We start from the raw sequence: 11,313 nt of genomic DNA, 5'->3' as shown, positions 1-11,313 counted from the left end.
ATTCTTGTGAAGATCAGGTCAGTGACTCAAATTAGTGGATGTGCAGCCTAGCAGAAGACTACAAGCCACATGTCAGTCAACAAGGTCATGAACCTATTCCATCTTAACAGGATCCAGATGGCTCACCTGTTGTTTTAAAGTAAAAAATGTTTATGAGGGTCACTGCTCTTTCCAGACTTTCACATTGTCTCTGTTGTGCATGTGTATTAACGTGACACATATAATATACACATCACCAACACGCGCGCACATGTTTATGTTTCATAGCAAACCTTCGCCAAAGACTCCTGCTGAGCCATCTGCATATTTCACACCAAATTCAAATATTTCTCCCCTTTGATATGTAATTTCCAGCCCCTGCATGGCTTCATTTTTCCTGCTGTTAATCTTTGAGTTTTATATATTTACATATTCTTTTTTTAGCTGTATTACTTTCACTAATTCAGGCCATTATTTTTTTCAAAATGGATCTGACAGCATGGAAACTAACAACAAGAACAGCTCAAAGCATATAAAATCTTTATATTTGATCTCTGTTTGGATATATGGACATTTTTAGGTGTCATAGAGATCTGGGTTCTTATATTTTTATACATTTACATGTATTTTTTATATTTTTAAGCAAAATATGTCCTGTCAGAGTGTTTCCGATTCAGCAGATGCTGCCACTTTTCAGGCCTTTTAGCCTTTTACTCCATTTTATCATAAATTAATACACAGTTATTCCACAGTAAATGGCGTTTTACTTCAGAGCTGTGCCTTCTGACTTGGAGGGAAAGCCCCCTTACAAGCTGTCCTGTCTGTACAAGTCTTGAAAAAACATTTACTTAAGCACTAATTGCACATTCCACCCCATTACAACTTGGCAGGATACTTTATGACATAGTCCACCGCCTATTAGTGTGTAATGACAACGTAAGAAGTAGCGATTTTGATACTCTATAATACAGCCCACATTCTTATTAGTAATGTACAATTATATTGTCAGAAGAAGAGGTCAGGGAACTTTAAGAATACTGCGTAATTACATAGTAATTATACACGAAAGCCATCATTGCTTAACAAAATGCTTACACTATGGCCTGTGTTTCTTTTCTTTTCAAATCCACGCTACTTCTTACTTCAAACAAACAAACAAACAAACAAACAAACAAACAAACAAACAAACAAACAAACAAACAAACAAACAAACAAACAAACAAACAAACAAACAAACAAACAAACATAAAATACAGGCGTTAGAATTTGTTTTTCCTTTCCTTTAAAACTGCCCATTACTCTCCTAGTTCTACTTTAACTTCATTCTAAGCATTAACATGAACCAGAAAGGTACATTTAGAATAATTCCGCGTTAAATGTTGGCGAGCTGTACAATAACTGTATTGAGTGATGAGTGTTATGAAGCGCTACCTGTTGTTTTTGCATTGTGTTTGTTTAGCGATAATGATACGCTTGTTGTACCACGATCCCACCTATTATTGTGGACAAGAGCTTCGAAACTTGAAGTGCAAACTCAGACTCAAATTAAATTACCTACAGCGCAATGCACTAAGATGCGAATAAATATTTACGTTTCTGCAAAAATGCGCCACATTTAGATTTTAATTCGGGCTATTATCACTCTGCGGAATTACCACCTTGTCTGCCTAAGCATCATTTTCTGTTAATTATCTGTGTAAAACTGGCGCTTGACTGCAATAAAACACACGAGGTGTGGAGCTGCGGGAAAGACCAAATTGTTGCTATATTGGAACATCCACGGGTGCAGCTGATCTATTTATAGCTGGGAACTACATCAGCTATGACTGCAGACACTGCGAGGGGAAATCACCAGCGCTGTTTCTGCCGCTGTCTTCTCACTCAGCCGCTGACATTTCACCGAAGTGAATGAAAAGCAGGAGAAGATCGCGGTGCAGAATGTAATGTTTACTCCGTGTCTCACATGGGGAAAGTGCACGCGGGGGAAAAGGATGATTAAATTGTTTTGTTTTGTTTTGTGCGTGTGTGCGTGCGTGTGTGTGTATTGAATGATGTCCACTGAACCTCGTGGTAATGTGTTTTGATTATCACCACGAGCGTGACCCAACCGCTGAGCCCCGCTGAAGCGCAGGATTGCTGGTTACCCTGTGTGAAACGAGGCAGGTGGTCTGAGAGAGAGAGAGCGCGACAGAGTGAGAGAGAGAGAGAGAGAGAGAGAGAGAGAGAGGGGGGGGGGGGGGGGGGGGGGGGGCGTGCGGCACACACTAGTCGGGCTACTCGGCAGATCAACAATCGTCAACCTGTGGATAGAGCGCACTGCGCCCTGCTGTATCCTCCACTGCCACCCTCTTCCTTGTGGCGCCGACCCCGAACCTCGGACATCCGGGACGCACGAACCGGGAGATGGTGCCGGTTCGATTCCCTAAAAGTTGAGCGGCTCGTGCGCCATCCCCGCTTCATGAATGGCCGGAACATGGAGGATATGCCATTCGAAAGAGTCAAGACGCGGCGGAGGAAGGGTCACTGTCCGGCCGGTGCACCCTTGGGTGCCATCGCCTGCGAGGACGAGTTCAACAGCCAGGAGCTGGAGGCTCTCTTCCAGAACTACAACCTGAAACTGGAGCAGACCGCCACCCTCAAAGCGCTGGCTGTGCTCATCGTGGCCGCGTCGTCGCTGTCCCTCGTAGAGCTGCTGTCCAGCCCGCGTCTCACCTTGTCCAAGGGCTCCAGCCCGGTGCACTGCGTGGTGTTCCTGTCGCTGTTCATCGTCACCAATGTCAAGTACCTGCAGGTGACGCAGCTGCAGCAGATAGCGAAGCTGGCCCTGCTGTTCAGCTTCACCTTCGCGCTGCTCTGTTGCCCGTTCCCGCTGGCTTTGGGCACGTCGGAGCTGGTGAATGCCGCTGCCCCTGAGCAAGGCGTGTGGCAGCTCATGCTAGTCACTCTCGTGGCTTACGTGCTGCTGCCGGTGCGGACCCTGCTGGCCGTGCTGTTCGGGGTGATGCTGGCGGCATCCCACTTCATCGTCATTGCCACGTCGGTGACGGGGAGGAAGCAGAGGCTATGGAGACCAGTAAGTGCTGCATCCGCACCCCGATCAGTCACCCATCCAAGTCGGTTGCTTAACAGTGTCTTCACTTAAGCAATGGCCGTATGCAGGTGGCGAGTTTGAGTTCCAACAACTTCTGTCCAAGTGTGCTTAAGCAGCTCGCTCCTGTGCTGCGTGGGAAGCTCCTAGTTGGACTGCGAAGTAACCGCATGAATGTAGACTGGTGCCGGGAGGCGGCATGCTTACTCAACATTCCCAGGAGGAGAAAAGGTTAAAAACATTGTCAGTGATCGATTTTAGCTGCGAGGCACTGTAGTTGTAAAGCTGGAAACGAGCACTTTCACTTTTGCGCACCAGCAGTAATGAAGTAGAGGGGGAGCTGTTCAACCGCCAATGCTGAAACACTGATCCTACAGGGTCCAACATACAGCTCAGCACTAGGACAAGGAATTAGATTGTAGATAAAAGTAAGAACAAACAAACAAACAAACAAACAAACAAACAAACAAACCAAAAACACATCCTTAAGCCTTAAATATATATAAGGGTATTTATTAATATGGTTCCATGAAAAATTATCTTTTGTGAAGCTGTGTTTGCTGTTTGTCCAGTTCACAGCACAACAACACTGCTAAATCTTTGTGTGGAGGACGCAGTGTTCACCAAACAATAAGCGTGGAGTAGAACAAAGGTCCTGACCTATCAGAAGTAACACACTCAGGAAAAGAATGTTACTGCACCTTTAGATGTATAAACAGCTCATCACTGAGGAGGTACTTGCGGGGTATTCTTGTGGTTTATACCACACCGGACACCGGGGACCAGTCTCTAACCACAACTTTTGAGTACTTTTCCCTGTATATTAATGCATCAGCATAACAACGAGATGAAGGTGCAGAATAAGTACAGGATTCCCCTTTATTTAAATAGGAAACCTGTTTGGAAAAATACATTTACCTTTATAGAAGTTTTTCCTAACCTTTCCAGCTCATGGCCTTTGCAATGTCTAATGAACTTGTTCATGACTTGTTCAACCAAAGAGCAATCTTTTTTTTTCTGTTTTCATATTAGAGATCCGAGGGTGTAAAATCACCCGCTAATCTGGGAAAATTGAATTTCCTGTTAATCATTCCTCACACATCAAATTTATCTTCTGTCTCAACCCCTTAATTGGAAGCCATCGTGCTAAAGCTGTTTGGTTATAACCGGACTAAAGCAGTTTTTGTTTAAGAGGTTGTAATTTGCTGGTCACAGAACAGAGAATGTATCACTCGTGCAGCTGTGCTGGGTTACACATGTCTGAGCTTTCACCTCTGACCCTATCGAGAATCAAAGACATGGACTGACTACAGGGTTCAATCTCCAAATTAGGTGTCGGATGGGATCGATAACCTCTATCAATAATGCACTTTGTCTGCCAGCCATTCCTCTGTAGAGCTTTTGATGCTTACCTGACATTAATTTTTTAATCCTGTGTTGACCTTCATGTCTGCCATTGAATCTGTCCCATGATCTAATCTAGCAGTATGCACAGCAGACACACACGTCGTCTTCAAAACAGCATCTGGATGCTGCCAGCTTTGTTTGGCATGTCTGTTCTTGTCTGTGCAGCTGGTGGCCAACGCCGTGCTCTTTACCAGTGTCAACTTGTCAGGGGTGTTTGTGAGGATTTTCACTGAACGCACCCAGAGGAAAGTTTTCCTGCAGGCCCGCGACTGCATCGAGGAGCGACTGAGGCTGGAGGATGAAAACGAGAAGCAGGTGAGGCGGCACACACGGACGCACCGGTGTTCAGAAAACAGCGGCCACACGTTTTAGCTCATCTTGCGTATGTTCATAAAAACCTTTGCAGTCTTTGAAGAGTTTTTTGTTGTTGTTTTTTTTCCTTTCTTTTTTTTCATGAAGGTTTCAGGTGCCAATGTATTCTCACAGCCTGCCCACGGGCACGCAGTAACTATGACAGCAGCTATTTAAGGAAAGAACAATTACTGTGGCACATGCACCAGCGCCACCATCCACCCCCTCTGCATACACCTACATGGATTTAACTGTGGAACCATCAGGCAACTTTAACACACCAGAAACACTCTCTTTTGCACAGCACCCTCCCCACCCACCATGGGCACGAAACCCACTGATTTATAGAGTATTGATTGTCTCGTGTACAGTACAAAATATGCCCGAATATGAATCTCACCTTTGCTATAGCAAACATTTGCAAGTGCACGTGCACACTTAGCACCTGTGCTTTGTAGATTAGATGATGATATGCTGTGTTTTCCTCAGCAGTAACAGCCTCCCTTCTGACAGGTAATTACACAAGCAGATTGCTTTCATGGCCTTCCTACTCCAATAAAGGTCACATTTTATCTGACTGAGAGAAAGATGTGCAGAACCCTGATTTGGATCTATCAACAGACAGCAACCAGGCTTCTGCTGATGTGCTCATGAGCAAAACATCTCAGGCTTGAATATCTCCCATCACGTGGGTCAAATGAGCGTTTGCTTTCAGGTGGTTCTACGAGTTGCACTGACTCTTGAACATGTGTGGACTACACACTGCACTTCTTGTGCGGTGAATTGATTTCCCCGTTCAATAGTGAAGCTTCCTCTTCCTTCCCACAAGCCGGGAGAGGCAGAATATTTAATTTGCCAGTGACTGCAACAAAGCAGTCCTGACACAAGGTCCACTCGTGAGAATTGTCTGAAGCTTTCTGCTCTATCCCGCAGCCTTCATCAATCTTCATGAGTGGGCTCAGTTGTCAAGGAGATGGATCTGTTGTAGGAACCCAATATCTGTTATGGCTTCATCCATTGAGCACTGAAAAGCATTGGAGTTCATTTTTGACTTTGGAAATTGTCAGGTAATGACAGATTAGACCATCATCATTATTATTATATTTACTGTACACTCCATGATATCAGTGAAAGTGTGAGACATTGATGGGCCATGAAAAAACAAAACAAAAACAAAACAAGCAAACAAAAAAAAAAAGTAATTTGAGTTGGGATGAGCACCAACCTCGAGTGTGAGAAAGTGAGAAACTGCAGTTCCTGGCATGACCACTTGGGGCTGATTCTAAAAGGAGGTCAATCACAATAGATTCCCATTTTAAAACTGCTGGAAACTACAGAATTTAAAAGCATTCATAATAACTGTACAGAGGCTTTCTTTGTCCATCCGGATTCTGGTAAGAATTATTGGTGTGGCTGCTTTAATTGACAGGTAAACTGCAAACCATAGCTGTCTGTTAGGCTTCATCACTGCTAATCCACTCCGTGAAGTGGACCTCTGTGCTGTGTTTGTGATGCTCCTGCTTTTAGGAGCATTTTAAATCGAAGTGTCTGATAAATAATATTGACTTTCATGTCATACAGAAAATAGAAAAAGTGTTTGCTTCAGTTTTGAATGACATTTAAGGATTTTATGTTATTTAGCACTAATTAAAAGATATAGAATGTGTGTCTGAGCATTGCACGTCTACAGTCTATGAATGCAGCTTTCTAACAAGGCTTGCTAGCATGAGCTGATGGCTTACTGTAGCAAGTCATGTCAACATCAAGTCTTGAAACTGCAGAGTGACGAATGCCTATTAATGAACACCATCCCAATAGCTTTTTCTAATCTGAAGACTTTGAAATATTTGGTTCAGTGTTTTTGGTGTCAAAAATATTTTGTTTTTTTAAACCCAGAAGTGATCCTAATACACAAGTGTCGAACTTCAGGCCTCGAGGGCCGGTGTCCTGCAGGATTTAGATGTGTCCTTGATCCAAAACAGCTGATTTAAATGGCTAAATTACCTCCTCAACATGTCTTGCAGTTCAACAGAGGCCTGGTAATGAACTAATCATTTGATTCAGGTGTGTTGACCCAGGGTGATATCAAAAACCTGCAGGACACCGGCCCTCGAGGCCCGGAGTTCGACACCCCTGTCCTAATGTGATGATAAGGTAGATTTCTTGAATTATCAGGTAATGGTGAAAAAACTTGGTTAGATAGGTGGTGACATACTACACCTGTTAATTATTGTTAAGAAACACAAAAATATCACACTGTAAATTCACTCAAAACACAGCAAGCAGACCTTGATGTAGCTGAGATGGCACCCTGGCAGTCAGCAGCCAGCTTTCGATCAAAGCCATCGCACAACAAACAATATGAGGTTTTTAGCCTTAATTGAACTTGAATGGTTTTTAAAAATGTTTTAAAAAAGAAAAAAAGAAAACGCACAGTTGTCATGAAAGTAAAAATCAGATACAGACTACAAAAGTTTCTTGTACATTCTTTATTGATATTTTCACTTTCACCTTTTCTTTTTAAAGCTCTGGAAGTTTATGCATGCTAGATTCTGGTTTGAGAAAAAAAAGCCCAGAAAAGTTAACTTTGTTTTTGAGCAATGTAAAGTAAAATTTGCATTGAAATATTTCTAATAAGCCAATAACAGTTGTACTTCTTTCTGGCATTTCAAGAGTCAACTCCATCATTGCATCCACTTTGGAATCTAACAGGTGTCTTCCAGATAAGTGGAAGACATGAATAAATTATTATTTATTTAATCAATCAAATCAATTATTGTCTTACACATAAGTCAAATACATTAACAAAGCACGGAACAAAAAACGATTCAGACTGTTGTCATCATGATTTGCGCACCTTGCACACATGTAGAACAGGAAAGATGCGTGCACACACAAACACAGTGACAGACTCACACTCAGACTCCATAATGGAGAATGATGGCTGTTTTAAAAGCTGCTCTCCAGTATCTCTTTGTGTTATTCTCAGGTGAGGAGCAGTGATGTGAATGGAAGTATTATGTGAAAAAGAGTTGGAGGGAGACACGGGAGAGCCCTGGCTGCTTTTATAACCCTGCCACTCAACAGCTATTCACCATAGCTGCCTGATGATTCATTGTGCATTTACAACCGCTTGACATCCTGCTAGAGTTTCAAGCATACTTCATGCCGCTGCAACTGAGACTATTCACACAAACAAAAACAAATCTGCTTCTAGGTGTAAATGCCACTTTATGCCTGTGCTGAAAGGATGTTGTTGATGAAGTCATTAAATTAGCTTTCAAATGTTCTCTGGGCTGCATTCTAGACATACATGGGCATGCATATCTAGAAAGTATTGTACAATGGGAGAATTAGACAGAGAATTGGATGAAACTACCATACCATACTCAGATCTTTTTCAACCATGAATGAATTCATAGAAGAATGCTGGAAAAATAGTCATCCATAATAACCAAAAAATATTTCATTTGTGAAAGTCAGAAAATGAAACACGTAATAAGCAATGTTTGGGATTCTAACGGTATTGCAGCAAGCGCTGTTGCAAAGACACTACTTCACCAAACCAGGAAGGAAGGTTTTGTTACTTCCTTTGTTATGTTTATTACCAGTTGGGTGTCTGTTTTAAAGCCCCTTGAATCTCAAAGTGTTCTCTGCTGTGTAAATGCTTTTTCTATATTAAGACTTGCTTATTTTTTATTTTTTTTTCTCTTCAAGCCTTGCCATAATGGTCCATTTGATTCACCTTTTATTGTTTATTTTATTTTCACTTGCTGAATACGGGACAGACTTGACTGGGGAAAGAAGGGGAGAAAGAAAGAGGGAAAGAGAAACAGCTGAGAAGAGGGACGGGGGAGAAGGGCAAAAAACAAAAACCAACAGAATGGGCAGAAAAAAAGAAAAGAAAATGCATATATCAATCACCTGGATCACCTGTTGAGAAAGAAAAAAGAAAACAAGCAGAAGAGAACAAGAGTAATAGAATAAACAACATCACAATGATATATGGGAATATGACAGTAAATACTAAATATTAAACATTATTGTGCAGCACATAAGATCAACAGAACACAGTGTGCTTTGAGGTAGGAGCCAAAAAGGGTGTAGTTTGTGGGTGTGATCACCCGTGTGTACACCTGTGAGCATGGACGCGCTTGTTTTTTTAAAAAGGTTCCTTCATGTAATGATCTGCTAGAGGGTGTGTGTGTGTGTGTGTGGGGGGGGGGGCATGAAGCAGGTATGGAGGAGATCAAAACTCCAGACATCCAGAGGCCCCCAGAACACAAGAGACCAAGGAAGACCAACAGAGGGGCAGCCGCGCCACTGTCCCAGAAAGAGCTGAGGAGAGTCCCAGATGAGGGCTCACTCAGCAGCCGCGGAGCAGAAGCCAGGGGGAGTTGCAGTGACGCGCCCGTGAGCTCCGCCGGCAGCCAGCCGTGCCTGAGAAACTGCTACTATCTGCCACGACAAACAACTACTTTAGCTTAGGTGGATAAGCTAGCCACTAGGCTAACATCTATGATTTTTAAACCCCTTAGCCTTAGCTGTGGGCTAATTAAGTGGCTAAGTGACTAGCTTACTAACCTACACTCAGCCACCATTCCAGGTTTGGCTGCACTGTAAAAGTAGCCTGTCAGCAAGGCTACTTTTTGGACATACATTAAATCTGATATGTGCATGGGAAAATTTGAGTCTGGTGAAATACTGGTGGCAGTACTCAAAGAAAGATTTATTAAGGTTTTTCAGTCACATGACCACTAAACACGTGATGATAACTTGTCTGCCATTTTGCACATGTGACAATGTGGAGTCAAGTGAATTAGGCACACAGAAAAGTCTGTAACCACCTGGTAACTACTGGTAATGAGGGAAAAACCTTTAGCAAAAAAAAGTTTTTGCTAAAGGTTGATGGAAGCTGGTGTGTAACTGTTTGCTAAACTGCCATTCATGCAAGCCTAGAGATTGGTCGCTGATCCTTTGGCAGCTGCTGCATTCTTGGGATAATGTGTATTCCCTGATTGGTTGCCAAAAAGCCTCCTTGTGATTGTTTTTTTTGCTCGCAGATATCTGCAACTGCAATACAAAATGACTTATTATGCTTGAATACAAAAATACACTTTATATCCTTCTCTCCTCTTTTAACCCTTTCTTCTTCAGGAGCGTCTACTAATGAGCCTACTGCCCAGGAATGTTGCCATGGAGATGAAGGAGGACTTCCTGAAGCCGCCTGAGAGGATCTTTCATAAGATCTACATCCAACGTCATGACAATGTCAGGTATGGGGGTGTCATGACAACTGTGGACCACAGACGTGTGCGGAGCGACTGGAGTGTTTTGATCCAGGTGTCACTGGTTGTGACGTCAAGGTCAAGAATAGAAGCAGAGCAATTAAGATTAGCCATTAACGCAGATGCAATCAGGCAGCATAAAGGTTACAGGGGGCAATGCAGAGTGCTGTTGCCACCATAAACAGATTAAAAATAATTGTCTTTCCTGCCTCACATACATATTGCAGATGCAAAAAATTTGCTTTAAAAACAGATATTTTCGATACTTTAAACATTAAGTGTAACAGATTAAAACCTGAGCTTTTTTTTTATTAGAAGCCCTGGTGAGATCATTTGATGAGGGCACATACTGGAACATCTTTATGACTCTAAATCAAAAGTTCCTTTAACAGTTAGACACAAGTTTATTTACAGTCATGTAAAAAAGGACGTTTTCACAGGATTTTTATACAGTCCTATAAAAAACTAAGCACACCCCATGTGCTTAGCTTGTACAACCATCTTTAGCAGCAATAAATTGAATGACTTGATCTTTTACTGTATGACTTCATCAATCTCTCACATTGTTTTGTAGGACTTTTGGCCCACTGTTCCTCACAACATTATTTCAGCTCACAGAGGTTTAGAGGCATTTGTTTATGCGCACCTCTTCTAATGTCCAGCTACAGAATTTCAGTCAGGTTGACGTCTGGACTTTGACTGAGCCATTGCAAAACCTTGATTATTTTCTTTTTCAGTCTTTTGTTGCATTAGTCAATTTTAGCCAGGCTTTAGCTGTCAGACAGATGGCTTGTCTTGGTCCTGTAGTTTCAAAAAAGGCCAAATCATCACCTCTCCTCACCACCATGTTTTAAAATTGGTACTTTGGTCTTATTTTGGCCTCTTGTTCTCCTACAACATTAAATATGCTAAATGAGCGTGTAGAGTCGGACATATAGTCCTTGCATATTTTGCATTTTCTCTAAACTATGCAAAGTCTGATGATGAATTTGCTGGTATTTCCACTTTTGTTTGTGGCATTGTATTTATACCCACCTGAATCCTCCAGCAAATGAACAAACCCCCTGGTTTTATAGACGTGGCACACAACACTTGACTGCTACTTACCCTCTTAATTCCTGGCAGTAAAAATGCACTCAGTTTTTCACAGGTCTGGTTAGAATCCTGTGGAAATGTCCTTTTCACATGACTGTGGCTTGT

The 11,313-nt window shown here is 42.3% G+C and overlaps 1 protein-coding gene across 1 annotated transcript in view; it reads left to right on the top strand.

Moving 5' to 3' along the window:
- The first annotated feature begins 2,253 nt into the window (after positions 1–2,253).
- LOC308399355 (adenylate cyclase type 1-like) overlaps positions 2,254–11,313 on the top strand; it is a 74,156-nt gene continuing 65,096 nt past the window's right edge. The window contains exons 1-3 of the mRNA XM_080886580.1: positions 2,254–3,052; positions 4,640–4,789; positions 9,983–10,101. Coding sequence (XP_080742706.1) covers positions 2,438–3,052; positions 4,640–4,789; positions 9,983–10,101 — 884 coding nt within the window. The 5' untranslated portion in view covers positions 2,254–2,437. The remainder of the gene's footprint in view (positions 3,053–4,639; positions 4,790–9,982; positions 10,102–11,313) is intronic.

Source organism: Rhamphochromis sp. 'chilingali' (assembly GCF_963969265.1).
Source record: "Rhamphochromis sp. 'chilingali' genome assembly, chromosome: 7".
Lineage (NCBI taxonomy): Eukaryota > Metazoa > Chordata > Actinopteri > Cichliformes > Cichlidae > Rhamphochromis > Rhamphochromis sp. 'chilingali'.
This window is presented reverse-complemented; position numbering and strand designations above follow the sequence as displayed.